At 47.6% G+C, this 17684-nt stretch overlaps 1 protein-coding gene across 1 annotated transcript in view; it reads right to left on the bottom strand.

The window, feature by feature from the left end:
* Positions 1-313: 313 nt before the first annotated feature.
* The window catches only part of RARS1 (arginyl-tRNA synthetase 1), a 390240-nt gene continuing 372869 nt past the window's right edge, over positions 314-17684 (bottom strand). Inside the window, exon 15 of the mRNA XM_069654297.1 lies at positions 314-553. Within this exon, the coding sequence (XP_069510398.1) occupies positions 444-553 (110 nt within the window). The 3' untranslated portion in view covers positions 314-443. The remainder of the gene's footprint in view (positions 554-17684) is intronic.

The raw sequence follows: 17684 nt of genomic DNA, 5'->3' as shown, positions 1-17684 counted from the left end.
AAAAGTGAAAGTGTGCAAGCGAAAAAACAATCATATTTAGAAGAAGCTGTAATTGATGCATTTAGATTTGATCACATCTTTTTTCATTTTAGGAGGTGAACTTTATACACAAAGTTGAAAATTTAATAGTATTTTCTGATTATAATCCACTTTCATAGCCAGTGAAGGAATTGATACAGGACGTACACAAAATCGTGACGATTCTCTGTGCTGCAGATCTCTTAAAGCAAATTCATCTGTGTTTGGGTTTCTCCAAATAATTAAATTTCACTATTCTCCAAGTTTCGTGAGAATGGGTTTAAAAAGGCCTGAAAACAGTTAAGAAATGTATTTATTTGTTTTTTTTTTATATATAAGACGGATATAAGAGAATTAAGAAAATCAAAATCAATTTTGAGCTGACATTCTTCTTAAAATGCAAAATGCTGCCAAACTCCAAAATATTACATCCTCTGGACAGGCTTAATTCCCAAAATGCTGAAGCCCTTTTCCATGACAGCAGCTGTTGCCTCACACAGCAACATTCTCCACATGTTGATCTTAACAATCTCGCCTGAAAAACAAAAGAGGGCACGTGAGAAAATGAAAAAGTAAATTTTCCCTGAAAATATTTTCTTTTGCGCATTTAGCTCTCGTGAAGCAATTTTGTCAAACAAATTTACCAAGAAACACTTCGAAGCAGACAACTGATTTTGTGGAGCTAGGGAGCAGTGCATCACATCAGTGGTATATGTGAGCAACCACATACACAACTTTCTGAAGTAGCAGAGTCAACTGTATTATATTCTGAAACGTGTCCAACAAGGGTACCCACTCTGAAATGCAGAAGAAGGAACAAGTTACTTACCTGTAACTATTGTTCTCCAGCATAGGTCTGGCATGGATTCACATATCTCGGGAGGATAACTCAGCGGCAAAGTGCTCGCCTTGAAAGCAAAACAACACGGAGCAACACAGGTTCGATTGCTGGGTCCGCGCTCAGAAACCTCTGGGTATTAAGTATGTTATAAAACCTGCATTACTTACAGTAATAGCATTTCTGATGATTGTATCTGCTTAGATTCACATGCTTTGCATATGGTCCGACATCCAGTGGTAACCGCAGAGTATTGTATATTGTCTTTCGGGGACCGAAAGGGGACGTCGGCATAGGCGAGTCTGTAACACTATCACTATCGTGACGTTTAGTGTACCCAAAATGCCTCATGCGCCGAGGTCCCTCCGATTGTATTTTTTCTGCCATGAGGGAGCCCAAGGCTATAGTGAGTGAGTACATAAAGAGAAAGTAGTAAAACGTCTATGTTCCTTCCACCCCGAGCGGGGAGGTAGGGAGGGCGCATGTGAATCTAAGCAGAAACAATCATCAGAAATGCAATTACGGTAACTAATGCATGTCTTCTGATGCTTGTTGATCTGCTTAGAATCACATGCTTTGCATAGACTAGCAAGCAGTACCCGGAGTTGGGTTGTGAGAAGGAACAGTAGAGAAAAGATGTCTTATTACTGCTTGTCCCACCTGAGAATCAGGCCTAGAATGAGTGTCTAGACACTAGTGTTTTGTGAAGGTGTGTACAGAACTCCAGGTTGCTGCTTTGCAAATGGACTCAATGGGAACATTTGCAATGAATGCTATGGATGCCCCAGTGCCCAGAGTAGAATGTGCTCTAGGCTTGAAGGGCAGTTCTCTCTTAGCAAGAGTGTAACATAGTGTGATGCATTTGACAATCCACTTCGAGATAGCTGATTTAGAGATGGGATCCCCTTCTCTACCAGCTGCCACTGAAACAAAGAATTGTTTTGTTTTCCTCAGTGGTTAAGTTCTTTCCAGGTAAAACATGACTGCCCTGCGCACATCTAGTGTGTGTAGGCTTCTTTCGGCCAATGCTAGTAGTGTTCTGGAAGAAAATGGGTAGTTCGATTGATTGGTTCACATGGAACTTTGAGATGAATTTAGGCGCAAATCTGGGATGTATGCACAGAACTACCTTATCTTTGTGGACTGTAACAAAAGGGTCTAGAACAGAAAGTGCCTGTAGTTCGCTAACCCTTCTGATAGAAGTGATAGCCACTAGGAAGGCCGTTTTATAAGTCAGGTCCTTTAGACTTGCTTTATGCATAGGCTCAAAGGGAGCTCCCATGAGCCTGGACAAAACCACATTTAGGTCGCATCCAGGGGCTGGGTGAGAAATGGGAGGATAAATCCTCTTAACCCCTTCCATAAAGGCTTTAATCACTGGTATTTTCCACCACAAACTTTTTGTTGTGATGTGGTGTAGGCTGACGGAGCAGCCAGATGAACCTTTAGGGAATTGAAGACTAACCCCGTGTCCAACAGATGGGTTAGTACAGCACAATGTGTGTGGGTGAGCAATCGATGGGATTGACGCCCTTGGAATTGCACCAGATGACAAAACGTTAACATTTGCTGGCATAGCAATAACATGTATTCGGTTTCCTAGCTTCCCTGAGTATGTCCGTGCACCTCGGAGGGAGTTGCAGGTGTCCAAACTCTATGACCTCAGGAGCCAAGCTGCTAAATTCAGAGTTTCTGGGCATGGGTGTAGGGTCTCCCCCTGTCCTGAGACATGTTGTACGGGCAGGGTAGTTTCACTGGTGGGGAGAGGGACATTTCCATCAGGTGAGCGAACCAGGGTTGGCGGGCCCACATGGGGGCCACCAGTATCATGGTAACTGGTTCCTGGTGCATTTTATGCACGATCTTGTTGAGAAGGGGAGTCGGGGGAAACTTGTAGACAAATTTCCCTGACCAGGTTATCCAGAGACCGTTCCCCTTGGATCGGTTCTGGGGGTACCTGGAGGCGTAGTTTTGGCATTGGGCGTTCTCCTGAGTAGCGAACAGGTCGATTTCTGGAAAACCCCATTCTGCGAAGACGTTGGAAACAATATCTTTGTGTAGCTGCCATTTGTAATCTTCGGGCAGAGGAAAATCTCTGCTGAGCACGTCTGCCAGAAGATTGAGATCCCCTGGAACATGTTGGGACAACAGAAACATCTTGTGTTTGAGAGCCCATATCCAAATGTTTTGGGACAGCTTGGAGAGTGAGTGCCCCCCTGTTTATTCAGGTAATACATGGCTGTAGTGCTGTCCGTTAGAATCAGTGCTGTCTTTCCTTGCAGTTGCACCTGAAAGGCCTTCAAAGCCTTGAACACCGCTAATAGCTCCAGTAGGTTTATATGGTTGGACGCTACTTGAGGGGACCACACTCAGTGCGCTGTCTGCTGAAGCAGGTGAGCCCTCCACCCTATGAGAGATGCGTCTGAAGTGAGCGTGGCTTCCACTGCAGGGGTGGTGAAGGTCTTCCCCTTCAAGAGGTTTTCTCTTGACCACCACTGCAGAGAGAGAACGAGGGCTGGCGAGACAACTATCAGATCTTCCCATTGTCCGCTGGCCTGACACCACTGGCTGTTGAGCCACTCTTGCATGGGACGCATGCGCAGCCGCGCGTGGGGAACCAAGTATATGCATGACGCCATCATTCCTAGCAAGCGCATGGCCTTGCGCACCGTCACCTCCCGACTGGCTACACATTGAGGGATCTGAAAAAGCATGTTCTGAACCCTCTCGTTGGAGGGGAAGACGAGACCATCCTTCGTTCGAATTAGAGCTCCCAGAAATTCTTTTGTTTGACTGGGGACTAGACTGGATTTCTTTTCCTTGATTGAGAAACCCAGACTGAAGAGGATATCTACTGTGTTTTGGGTGTTCGAAAAACATGCATCGAATGAGTCCCCCGTGATGAGCCAGGTCGTCGAGGTAAGGATAAACTGGGACCGACAGTCTGCGCAGGTGTGCTGTAGGCACTGCCAGGACTTTGGTAAACACCCTTGGCGCTTAGGTTATGCCGAAGGGGAGTACCTTGAATTGGTAATGCCTCTCCTCGATCATGAACCTTAGATATTTGCTGTGCGCTGGCAGCATTGAAATATGAAAGTATGCATCTTTCATGTCCAATGTTGCCATGTAGTCCCCCCGTTTCAGCAATGCGATCACCTCTTGTAGTGTTACCATGCAAAACTTCTGGGGTTTTATAAATTTGTTTGCTGGGCGCAGGTCTAGAACAGGGCGCATGGTGAGATCCTTTTTGGGTACAAGGAAGTACACTGAATAAATACCCTTGTTTACCTGAAGAATAGGGACGGCTTCTATGGCGTCCTTTCCCAGCAGTGCTTCCACCTCTTGATTCAGGATCTCCAGATGGTCCGGTGAAAGGCGCTATGAGCGCGGTGGTCTGAATTGTGGAGGTCAGCGAATTACATGCAGTACCCGTGGGCGACCGTCTTTATGACCCACTGGTCTGAAGTTATCCCCTCCCATGCCATGAGGAAAGATGTTAATCGCCCCCCGACCGGGGTGACATGGGAGGGGACCTGGATTTGGTGGTCATTTCTGATCAGAGGCTGTGGCTCCTCTGGGATTGGGTCCTCTACCTCTGCTGCGTTTCTGACCCCTTGGAGGGTAGTATGCAGGGCTTCCAGAAGTTTGTCCTGTGTTGAAGTTCCCCGTGCCGTAGTTGTTTTGACCACCACAGGCTTGCCCTCTAAAGGACCGCCGAGAGTTATTACCCCTCTGGGGGGAAGGTTTCTGTGTGATCTGCTGTAGAGACTTCAGAGTCTCATGCTCCTTCTTGGCTGTTTCCAAAGCCTCATCCACCGCTTTCCCGAAGAGGTTAGATTCCTCAATGGGCTTATTGATGAGGGAGGCTTGTGTTTCCGGTTTAAAACCGGAGGTACGCAGCCAAGCGTGTCTTAAGTAGGGTCCCTTGGCCCAGAGACCTGCCTGCTGTTTCCGCAGTGTCCAGGGTGTTTTTGTTCACATGCTGGTTAACTTGTCTTCCCTCCATTACAATGGAGAGAGGCCTGGATTTGGTGGGTTCGGGAACCTCTTGGAGGCCTTCCTGGAGCAAGTTCCACTGAGCGTCAGCATAGCTTGCCAATAGTGTGGTATTATTAGCAATCCGCTTAGTGTATGCGGCAGCCGAAGTGACACGTTAGCCTAGAGCATACAGTCTTTTGTATTCCTTGTCCGGTGGTGATTCCCCCGTGGCAAAGGGTACCCCTGCCCTTTTCCGAGTGGTAGTCACTACCAATGAATCTGGGACGGTGTGCCCTCTAATGTATAGAGGGTTGGGAGGGCAAGGGCGAAATCATTTTTCCACTCTTGGATTCACTGCCTGAGTTTGAGCTGGTGATACCAATGAGGGGGCCAACCTTCTCTTAATAGAATTAAGGAGGGGGATGGCCTGGATAGATGGAGGCTTCTCCCTAAGGATATCCTCTACAACATCTTGCTCAGGCACAGCCTCTTGAGTGGAGATTTGAAAGTGTTCAGCTGCTTTTTTTCAACATGGAGTTGAACGCCATTTGTCATCTACAGGTGAGGCCTGGAGAGCCGGAGTAGACGGATGAGAATCCAGGCACAAAACATCAGTGTCCTGATCTTGCTGTGTCCATGGGTCTTGTCCTTCCTGCTGGGTTTTTTCCCCAGTTGTCTGTAGTACCCTGTTCCTCCTCATAACTTTGTAGAAATGAAGCTGCTTCTTCTTCATTATAAATGTCTCTATGTGTCCATGTGGATAATGTTTTCGTGCTGGACGGGGGCAGAGGACTGATCTTCTTGAAAATGAGAAGGAAATTGGAGGATAGGGTCTACCAAAGACCTTTTTGGGGAAGGATGATCAGAAAAACTGATAATCTTCTCCAGCCGATCCATACACCCTTCGAACTTCTCTCTAGGTCATTTAGTGGACCCAAGCGGGCCTACGGGTGGAAGAACAGCGTTCTCCTCCCTACGGCGTCGAAAAGAGTCTCTTAGGGTGTCGGAAAGAGGCTCTTGACTATCTTCGTATGTATCGTAAGAATCGGGATCCCAATCCGCATCTGAAGTTTTTTCTGCGGCTTGTCCCATAACTTTAGGCGGAACCGGGGTAAGACCCACTGCTGCTGTAATTCTTTCGATGCTGCCTTCGATAATCACTGAATCGGCGTGAGACAGTTGCTCCGATGGTCTATCGGTAGGTGTATTACCTTCCGCGGCGCTATAGGGCCTAGCGGTTGGTTTTTCAGGTAGAGGCAAAGCCGTAGTTTTCGGGCCTACCGGAGCCTTCGGGACCGTCGCAGCATCGGACTTACGTGCTTCGACGTGTGAAGTTTTTGGAGTAGCGCCCTTACTTAATTTTTGTTGCCCAGACGCAAAACGCCGCTGTGGATGCGGGGAAGGCTTTGGATCTGAGCGATCCGAGGAAACCGGCGAAATTTTCGGCGGCCCTGTTGGCGCTTTCACCTTTTTCGACGAAGACGCCGAAAACGGTGTAGGGGTTGTCTGCTTAGTGTGATGCGTTTGTACGCCTCTGTCGCCGGGTGTTGTCTCTGTAGACCAGAGTCAGGCCTTAAAGGGTGGGGGACGGGCGTGGAGGACCTAGAAGTGTCCGCCTCAAGGTCTATAACATCCGCAACGGATGTTTGTTCATCCGAGGTACTCCCGTCACTCTCAGCGGGTGTGGCAGTGGGGGAAGGGGTTCCACCCACGACATACCGTATGCGGCCCACCGCTTTACACAGCGCTCCTTAAGGGTCTTAGGCTGCACACCGCTTTTCGTCGTGCTCTAGGGGGAGACAGGCGTTACACGTCCTGTGTTCGTCCTTCCAAGGATATCTGACCATACACTTAGGGAAGAATCTAAAAGGAGTCCTTCCCATAGCTAAAAGGGAAAGATGACCAGACCAAAAGGGTAAAGAGGGGAAAGAAGGAAAGACATACCGACAATATGGCAACCCCGACCCCACTCTCCCTACTGTATAGGTCGGCCAGAGGGCCAGACCACGTGGAAAATCCGGCTGCCGGATTTTAGGCGCCGAAATCCACAGCCGTAGTCTAATCCCCCGCAGTCTTCGTCGAAGATGTTCTTGTGATCGAATTGACTTAATGGGGAATAACCGACAAGTTGGTAAAGATAAACAATGTCTCTTGTAAGAGCTCCGCTATAGGGCGACCAGTTATCTGGGCGGAAAAAAACAATCTGAGGGACCTCGACGCATGAGGGATTTTGGGTACACTACATGTCACGATAGGATAGCGTTACAGACACGCCTATGCCGACGTCCCCTTTCGGTCCCCGAAAGACAAGATGCAATACTCTGCGGTTACCAATAAGCATGTGATTCTAAGCAGATTAGCAAGCATCAGAAACTATCATATCATATACCCCCAACAGCAGGATCCTCGGAGTGGGCAGGAGCGCCCTCCCCAGACAACCTCTGACTGATCTTAATGGAACACAGCATCCAGCATCGCAACCCGAGCAGCTGACGAGGTGAGCACGATCCTCGTGCTTTCTCCCTTCCTCATGCACCCATGCCCATACTGAGCCTCACTTGCCCACGGACCCCTGCATTCCATACTGCAGCCTCAATGTGTGTTCCTCGAACCTACGGCTCAACGAAATCGGCCGCATGCTGCCCCAAAATGGCTGCACTATTTTTGTTATGCTGCTAGGCAACAACAGCATTTATCAATAGGCACATCCACCGCCAGGCGGAAGCCAGCGCCTCCGAGATAAGGGCTGCAGAGAAAAGGGCCTGTTTTGCTCCTGTTTGCGCACTGTTGCGCAGGTGGAGCCAGATCCCTTCTACTACCATCAGGAGGTAAGATTGCTGTGATCAACTACTTGCCAGATCATATTACCAACCTTGATATTTCGAGCCCATTGTACTCTGTATACTGATACTGTACTTTTACACCAGATGCAACCTTACACGTACCTTCAACTTATCAGCGTTACGATTGCTAGGCAGAACATCAATTGCGCTACCGCCTCTCAATCCGTACAGCAACAGCCACAATGCTCACACGCTGAGCAGCCATGGAGCTCACCTCAACGTGTTCTCCGTGCCTCCGAACAAGCCCTAATATCACACCTTGTTAGTAGTAAGCTGCTTCATTACTACGCGCTTGTGTATTTGCGCATTTGCGATTTCTAACTATTACTTTAACACTAAAATTGCTGAAGCAACCGCCCGCCATCACTGCTGCTTGCACATACAATCGTGAACTTTTTGTCTGTTTCCCCAATGTAAATTTGTGAAGTAATCATTGTTGCATCCAATGCTGTTCATACACTACAAGTAATACCGGTTTGACAAAACTGCCTGTAGCCCCCTGGCCCCCACTTTCTGACTTCAATGGTAATTACACCTGGCCTACTTTACCTATCATTGCGCCTACGCTGGCAATCTGCTTTTAGCCCAGCATTGTGACTTTACATTGTGACTATACCTGCTTTGTGCATTTAGCATATACTGTACCCCACTTGGGTAAATTGTTTTACAGCCTATCACTGCGCCTTACGCTGGTAATCTGCATTTAGCCCAACATTGTGATTATACCTGCATTGTGCTCTTAGCATATATTGCGCCTCATAGGGGCAACTGCTGTTTACCCGCTCAATGTGCCTTAAATTGCATTTAGCATATCAATGTCACTTCCCCACACCAGTAACTTGCTCTTTTAGCCTAGCCTTGTTCCCATGTTTGCTACACTGGTTACTTGCATCTAACCTACATTAGCCTAACTATTCAGTGAACCTATTATGGTTCTCTTTAAGCTAGTCCTAAATGCTCTACTAGGCCTCCTCCTACTGTGCCTACATATGCTAGAAGCACCGACCGCTTTTCAATTCACCAAGAAAATGTCCTTCCTTTGCGAGGCCAAACCCACACTCTTCCTCCCTCCACTACAAGAAACTCTGCATTCGGACTGCATCAAAACCACCCCATTCCTACCTAAACTGATACCAAACCTGGGAAGCTGCCAAACGTAGCAAATCAGCCTCAACAGTCTATCCACACTTACCCCTATGCAACGGATTGATTGGTTCACTACTAAGCCCATCCCGAACCAACCAGCCACAGAAATAAAAGACTTGCCTCTAGGTTTAGCATTGTAGCACCTTTAGTCAACATTTACCAGAAGAAAACCCCCACTCTCAACATTCTTCTACGCAAAGCCCACCATGCCCGATCACTATTGGCTCATTACCAAAAAAAACTAAACTAAAGCAAGACAAACGCACCATCCCAACCAGCCTCCTCCACCAGCACAGACCAAGCCTCCTGTCATCAAAGGCGCTCTGATAAACGCAAGATCCATCGTTGCACACACAACTGACATAGCAGACCTAATCAATGACAATGATCTAGACTTCCTAGCAGTATCGGAAACATGACTTCATGCCGCGGCAGGGCCCTCTCTCATGCTAGCCATTCCGGAGTCTTACGCTATTACCCAAGCAGATAGAGAAAACTCTAAAGGTGGAGGGGTTGCCTTCATAGCTCGAGCTAACCTGGCACTCGGACCATCAATCAATCTCTCGCTTAAATCCTGTGAACTTCTCACAGTAAAAATAAAATAGCCGGTCAAGTGGCACAGCGAGTAGAGCGCTCGCTTTGACATCCGTGCAGAGCCTGCTAACGCAGGTTCGAATCCGGGGGGGGGGGCCAAACTCAGCCTTTCATCCTTCCGAGGTCGATAATGAGCACCACACACCGTGGGTAATAAGGAGCGCTCAGATACCTGAGGGTTCGTAGCGCTATATAAATGCCAAATTATTATTATTATTAACAACCTCTCCCTCTAGTACACTCACTGTCCATCTCATATATAGGCCTCCCGGCCCTACAGGAGACTTCGCGGAGGACATTATCACACTGCTCTCTGACAAAACTAAACCAACGTCCCAAATTTAAATTCTAGGTGATTTTAACTTAGGCTTAGCTGACCCCAACGACCAGGCTGGTAAATCCTTGAAAGAATCCCTAAGTGAACTGATTTCACGAAGAGAATCAACCAACCTACACACACGAAAGGACGAACACTGGATTGGCTGGAAGACTATAACTGTGCCACTGTAATTACCGCCATTGAACCACAAACTTGGACGGACCACTCCTTTATCGCTTTCACTATAAATGCTAACCGTCCAGTCATGAAAACTAAGACTATCGCGCCTCCCTTACTCACTAGTAACAAGCGTAACATTACAGCTGAAAAATTAACCCCTATCTTGATCCCAATACTGATCCTGTGGAATTAATAGATCTCTTTAATAATACCATGACTATGGCCCTAGATTCCATTGCTCCCCTGAAACTCTGTAAAAGTAAACCCAAAGAGCACCTTAATACCTGGTTTACACCACAGACACCGCAGGTCGAGAATTCTTTACAAAGAAGTATCTGGAGTAGACTCTGGAGCCCCGTAGTCGCTTTGGAACCAGCTCTATTGCCCCTTTTCTTATCATGGTCTGTACTTCCTGCAGGAGCTGAGGGATGTGCTGCTCCTACCGGGCCGCCGATGCTATCTGCGGACACTTCTGCTGGAATTCTAGAGTGTGCCATGGGCAAGAGCGTCCAGCAATCATCGGTCGGTGGAGATATTTTCCCCACTCGCTGGCGAAGCGCGTCAGCTGGCCTCCCTACGGTTGAGCAGCTAAGGTGCACTCTCTTTCAGAATCTAGTGCGGTGACAGGGAAACATTACAGCAAGTTATTGGTGCAAATAAAGCAATGTCCACACAAGGTTACAGTTCTATATGTACTTTATCTGCTGTTGAAGATAAAAACCTCCATATACACATCATGAAAGTATTACTTTAACAAGTCGAGCAGTCTCTTGGTCTCAGGGACACCAGCATGGGAACCAAGGGTTTTAGCCCACTCGGATTGTAAGTGTTAAATGTTCTATGTAGTTTGCACAAGATAAGTCTCAAACCTGTTTAGTCTCAGTTTCATCTAATTCCCCAATGAGAAGAAGGCTCTCAAATAGCTGGTGGGTCCTGGTCCTGTCCGATCAATATTACCAATAGGAAATGCAAGTTCAGAAAATGTCACGGTTAAGATCAGGGTGTGTATGGTTACTGGAGGGCAACTGCTGGATGCTCCTTGGATTCTGGTGGCAGCTCCAGTTACGATGGGGTCCTTCAGACAATGAAGGATAATGGAGGGCTACCAAGAGAGAAAGAATTGAAGGAAAGAAGTCTGCTGCTGCTGGTGGGTCTGGTCCAACTGCTTTCTGTGGCACCCAGTAAACTAGCTATCCAGCAATGGCATCAGATAGCAGGTTTACCTTTTACCAGTATCGACAGTCTGTAATACTCGGCCGAGGGATCCTAAACTTGTTGATCGAACCAGTTACTGCTGCTCTTTTAACAGTGTTCTCGCCTCAGTGCCAGTTTCTGTGCATGGCCACACATTGCAGGCTCTCTCAAGGTCAGGAAATTGGTATAACACATGACTCAGTAGGACCCAAAGAGTATAGGGATCAAGGCAACGTTGCAGTTTTCAAAAACACATAAAATGTTATTTTTTTTAAAAAAAATAAAAAACTTATTGAGAGTTAACAGCCTTTCTTGCACATAACCTAAGCATGCACGCTTACGTACTGTAAAGTTGTAGCACCTCAGCCGACCCTCCTAGCCCGCTTTAGGAAGATTACAATATGATGTGCTGTGTCCTTTCCTGGTTGCGAGGTTGTGATATTTACAAACTCTGGCAAAGCTTCACTGTCAGGAACGGTTTTCAATGGACTCAAAATGAGGCAGAGATCCCGCACAGTCCTGCTTTCAAGGAACTCTGGTGTGCTTCAAGGACTCGCGCACTTATCCAACTACTGTAAGTTACTCTTTGTGTATGGGAGATTGAAGGTGCTCTGTATCCAATCTAATTGATGCACACATTCAAACATTTTGGCGGCTACCCAATCACTGGGGACTGCAACATTCCAACTTTCCCAACCATCACCCAGAATACAATTGGATATTCTACTACAAAACAGTAGGACCCTCCTTGTAATCACACAGGACAAACAGGAAACATGTTGTATTCTGACCCTGACATGCTTAGGATCACTCAGGGGCACGTAACAGTTGCATTCCCAAGAAGGCCTTACGTTGGGTACACCATTTATCTCTTAGAGGTCCTAATGTAAGGCCTCATCTGGGAAAAGTTGTGTAACCAGACTGGGAAAATACAAAATGCACCAGAGCCACTTGTAAGAGTAGCTGTTTAGGACTTAAATTTAAATGTACTCTTACAGGAACATCATAATTTACAAAAAGCAAAATGTGTTACTCCTTGGACAGTCACATAAAACATGAGCCCCATTTTAGGGTTAAATCAATGAAAGCTCTCCTTCAACCTCAAAATAGGTGGAAAGGTAAAGAACAATGGTACACAAATCTTAAGAGATTAAATATTTTCTGAAGTATTCTACCGCCTTTGAAAATACCAGAAAATAGAGCACCTGAAGGATGCTCAGTAATTTGCAAATGTGAGATCAGACAGAAAAATTGGGAGTCGAAGAGGACAAGATTGAACATGCTTAAGGGCCAAATAAAAATGATCTGAAACAAAAGCTTTAGGACATCAATTGCCAGACAGAGTTACCAAAAAGAATAAACTAAATTAGTGTATTAGTGGAAAGCCTATGGACCAACAACCTCACATTAAGAATCTCTTGTGAAACTCCCAAAGGTTCAGGGTGGCCAGGTTTGGATGAAGAATAAAACCCATGCAAGAATACCCACCCCTTTAGAGGGAGCCCCCGAAGAGGACAGGAGCTCTGAATACCACATTCATCTCATCAAGATTTGAGCCAGACAGCTCATTGTGGCCTTGTACCATCTTAACAGTCACAAAACGACTGTAATTAGAGGAACAGATGTGTAAATCATGTACATGAATAAATATCATGCCGCAGAAAACCAGAGGGAAACTGGGGAGAAAAGTGGACACTTGGATTCAGTTGGAGGAACCAGATTGATCAGGGCAGGATGTTACCTCAGAAAGGTATTCACAGTCACCTCCTGGAGTAAATCCTATTTGTGGGATGTAGCATCTGCAAGGTCAGAAACCTTCCCCCACTAGATGAGCCAATAAGGACGACACTGGCTCAAACTGAAATAGACATGCACAGGTGGAAATAACATATACCACCTTTCTAATTGGGATGATGCATCATAGTGATATAATCCGTCCATCTCGGCAGGATTGTCACATCAGTTCTTTGGAGGAATGCAATAAGGGTGAGTAGGACAGTCTGCAATCTCTCAATCATCTTACTGGACAAATGGGGCAAAAACCAGATGGGCTCTTCAACCTTAGAAAGGTGTCCCTTACCAGATACAATCACGGCTATGGTGACGGACGCGGCTAAAGGTGGATAGAGGAGGATGAAAAATTGGATACCACTGTTCAATTTTAATAGATTTTGAGAGGTGATTCAAAGTGCAGAGTGGTAAGAAAACTGAAGAGCAAGCTTCAAGTCTGAACAAACTTACAATAAAAATATTTTAACTAATGTCTACCTCATATATGCTTCTTCCTGCAGGTACTGTGCCATTTCTATTGAACAAATACAGAAGGGGCACTACAATTATAATAAGTTCATGTGATTAATATACAGAAGAACAAAGTAAACTTTCCTGATTAAGGCCCAGAGAGACCAGACTGATGAACAACATGTAAGTGACCAAAACATGTCGATAGTGCATTTATTATTTTTTGTACTACATGGGGGAAGGTGCATACCCAAAAATAATCTCAGGACTTCAGTGTACATATGAAGAAATGGATAAAAGATTTCTTAGCCTCTGTAAAATTACTTTCTGAAATACTCTAGTCAAACATCGAGAAAATATTGTAATACAGAATTTAGAAGAGCTGCACAAATAGCAGTGCTCCTATTTTAAATACAATATATTTTGTGACAAAAATGGGAACAACAACAAGTCTCTCTGCACTGCATGGGTATTTATGGAAAGTTTAATTAACATACGTATACATTGTGATAACAAAAAAAAAACTTTGAAGATCCCTCGTCTTGTTTTAGTTTGTTGAACATGCATTGTACTCAGTAGATCTTTAAAGATAAAAATGTCAAAAAATGAAAATATATATTTGTAACGAAAAGGCACTCTATAGATCATGCAAATTAACAGCAGAATACCCATTTGTCGCTGATGCTACTACTCTGAACACGCACAGGGCATTGAAGGTGGCAAAAAGAACCAGACCCCTCGATATCTGTTTCACTTATTATTTTGTTTGGAGAACGGATAAAAAAAATTATAAGTTACTCATCGTAGTTACTGTCCCCTTTCCTCCATACTGCATGGGTGTCCCTCGTGAGGGACGGGAGACAACCTTTTTCACCAGAAGAATCCTTCTTTCCTTTTAAATTTAGAGGTGCGCAGGGGTGTGGCCCTGTCAGCATGCGCTGCCCTAACTGTGCCCTCTGGCGCCACACCTCAGTCCCCATAGACGCGTTGACAATAGATTTAACATTGCCTAATGACACCAGTTTTATTAGGGGGCGGGGGGGTTGGTGGGATGTATGAGGAAAGGGGACCAAGAGTAAGTTAGTCACTACAGTGAGTAACTTACAATTACTCTTACGTTTCGTCCCCTTTCTGCCATACTGCATGGGCGATTACAACCGAGGGTAGCCCCAGGGTGGAGAGGAGCATCTCCTTAAGCAAACAGGTTTCTAAGAACCGCCTGTCCGAAAGCTGCGTCTGCTCTAGAGCTGTAGTGCTCGAAGAAAGACAAAGGGGTGGCCCATGTGGCCGCTCTGCTTAGGACTTGCCTGGGGAGTTGCCGCTGAAAAGCAATGGCTGTTGCCTTGGCTCTGACAGTGTGGGCGTGCATGTTGGCCGACAGTGGCTTGTGCTGTCCCTCGTAGGCTTCTTTGATGCCCGAGACCATCGAATGGACTATGGAGGCCCGATACCCCGGTCTTGATCCTCCGAAGGTGACAAAAAGAGCGTCCGACTTGCGGAAGCCCTTGGTCCTGTCCAAGTAGAATTTCAGGGCACGCCTGACATCAAGGCAGTGCAGAACCCCCTGTGCCTCGTCTTTGGCTCAGCAAAAAACCTGGGCAACACAATTTTTTCTTTCAGATGGAATGCAGACGGCACCTTAGGTAGGAATGCTGGGTGCATCCGTAGGACTACCTCATCATTGTGAAACGTAGTGTAGGGCTTCGAGGCGACCAGTGCCTGGATTTCGCCGATTCTGTGAGCCGAGGTGAGGCCGACTAACAAGGCCGTTTTAATGGTGACCAGCCTGATGTCGGCGGACGCCATTGGTTCGAACTGTTTGTGTGCCAGGGCATCCAAGACTATGTTGAGGTCCCACATGGGGTGTAGCCTCTTGATGGGCGGGTAGAGCCAGGCGAGACCCGTCAAATGTCTCTTGACAGTTGGGATGGAAGAGGAAAAACTATCCTCCGACGAGTTTCTGTATGCCCCAATGGCTGCCAGGTAGGCAGGCGAATGGGAGGCCTCTCCAAGAGGCTGAGCAGCTCCGAAAACCATGGCCTGGCTGTCCACCATGGAGCTATTAGGATGATGCTGAGGAGGCGAGACACCTTGATCTTGCATATCACCCTGTGAATCAGGGTAGTAGGCGAAAAGGCGCATGCAGTCATTCCTTCCCATCTGATCTGAAAGGCATCACCCAGGAAGCCCAGGCCCCGACCTTGCCAGGAGGCGAACAGTTGGCACTTCTTGTTGCCCCGGGAGGCAAAGAGGTCCACCTGAGGGTGACCCCATTTGCATAAGATCTCCCGCAGCACTAGGTTATTCAACTGCCACTCTTAGTTCCCCGCTCCCAGTCTGCTGAGCCTGTCTGCCTCCAGGTAGGATTCCCCCGGCAGGTGGACCGCCCTGAGGTAGATGTTGTTCTCCAGGGCCTACTCCCACATGCTGACTGCCAGCCTGCACAGTGGAGGGTGGTGGGGTTGGGGCGGGGGAGGGGGGAATCTGGTACCTCCCTGCTTGTTGACATAGACCATGCTGGTCCAATTGTCAGTCTGAATGAGGACGACTTTGCCTTTGATAACCGGAAGGAAGGCCCTGAGCGCCAGCCAGATGACCCTCAATTCCAGCCAATTGATGTGGTACTCCTGCCGGGGCCCGGTGCCATGGATACAGTGGTCGTCCAGGGTGGCCCCCAAAACCCTCGAGAGAGGAGTCTGTGGTGATGGTGACCAGTGGTGTAGGTTGCCGGAAAGGCTTGCCTGTCCGCAGGTTGCAGTCCCTGAACCACCATGTGAGGTCCGAGTGAAGCGACGGAGGAATGTTGATCATTGCTCACTGATGGCCCCATTCCTAGTTCCAGGATGCTGCAAAGTGCAGCTGTATCCTCCTCATCCGGAGTCTCGTGTGGGGGATGGCCAAGAGGACTGCTGCCATGAGACCCAATAGGTGTTGGTACCACCAAGCCGAGGTCACTTCTCTGCTGAGAAAGTGCGCCGTGGCCCTCTTGATGGCTGTGATCTTGTCCTCCGAGGGGAAAACTTTTTCGGAGCACATGCCCCAAATGAGGCCCAAGAAGGTCAGTCTCTGCATGGGCTGCATCTGTGACTTCTTGAGGTTGAGTGAAAAACCCAGCTCGTGCAGTGTGTTCATAAGAGCGTGGGAAGTATGGTGCACTGCTTCTGGAGATGTAGCCCTGACGAGCCAGTCGTCGAGGTATTGGTAGATGTGGTGGCCCTGCGACCAGAGGTCATCAGCCCGGTAAAGAGGCTGGGGGCCGAGTTGAGGCCAAAAGGAAGCACCTTGTATTGAAAATGACAGCCCATGATCCTGAATTGTAGAAAGGAACAATGCGGCTGCCAGATCGGGACGTGTAGGTACGCGTCCTTCAGATCCAGGGAGCACATCCAGTCTCCCCTGCACAATGTCTCCGCTATCAAAGCTGGCGTAACCATCTAGAAGTTTTGTAGAGGTAGGGAGAAGTTGAGGGTGGAAAGGTCCAGCAAAACTCTCAGGCCCACCTGGTTCTTGTTCTGAATGGCGAAAAACCTGGATTAAAAGCCCAAGCCTCGCTGGGAGGCTGGGACTTCATCCACTGCCTGGCTCTGGACGAGCGACTGGATCTCTGCCAAAAGAGTTGCTGTACCAAGCTGTGGGAGTGGAGGGGAGGAGGGAGGAGAGACTGGTATAGGGAGGCGGTACCCCCGTGGAGACTACAGAGAAATTCTGGCGCCAGAAGTGTGCGTGAAGAGCAAGCCTGCCCCCCAATGGAGACATGTGGACCCGAAATAGTGTGTCAATGCCTTCTTTCCCTTTGAGGCTGTTGCGGAGGAGGGGGACTGGAAAAAGACCTTTTTGTTGTTTGTGTCGATGCTGGGACAACGAACGGTCAGGCTACCTGGACCTCAGCACTTGGAAGCCGCGGAACTCTGTACGTACGCCCCTTCTGAGAGCGCTGCTGTGACTGGGTGTACGGTTTGGGCATGGTCTTAGCAAGGATGGATAAAGACTTGGCCGTTTGAGAGCTATTTTTCTTTTTATCCAGCTCTTCGTCCGTTGTGGAGTGGACAAGGTCACCCCCTTCGAACGGAAGATCTAGTATGCGTTCCTGGACATCCGGGTTGAATTTCATAACACGGAGCCAGGCCGTTCTTCTCATGTCCGTGGAAATACAGATGGCACGGCCAGAGGTGTCAATATGAGCCACAGAGGACTCCATGATGTCCTACACAACAATCTTGGCCTGCGCCAATCCCGCCTTGAATCGCGATTGGCTGTGCGCCAGAAGCTCTGGTTAATGGCTGCCAGCATGGCATCCGCGTTGACTTGACGCAGGTGCAAGGGCGCGTTCGAA

The sequence above is a fragment of the Ambystoma mexicanum genome, chromosome 3q (genome assembly GCF_040938575.1).
Source record: "Ambystoma mexicanum isolate Mex_15411 chromosome 3q, UKY_AmexF1_1, whole genome shotgun sequence".
Taxonomy (NCBI): Eukaryota; Metazoa; Chordata; class Amphibia; order Caudata; family Ambystomatidae; genus Ambystoma; species Ambystoma mexicanum.
This window is presented reverse-complemented; position numbering and strand designations above follow the sequence as displayed.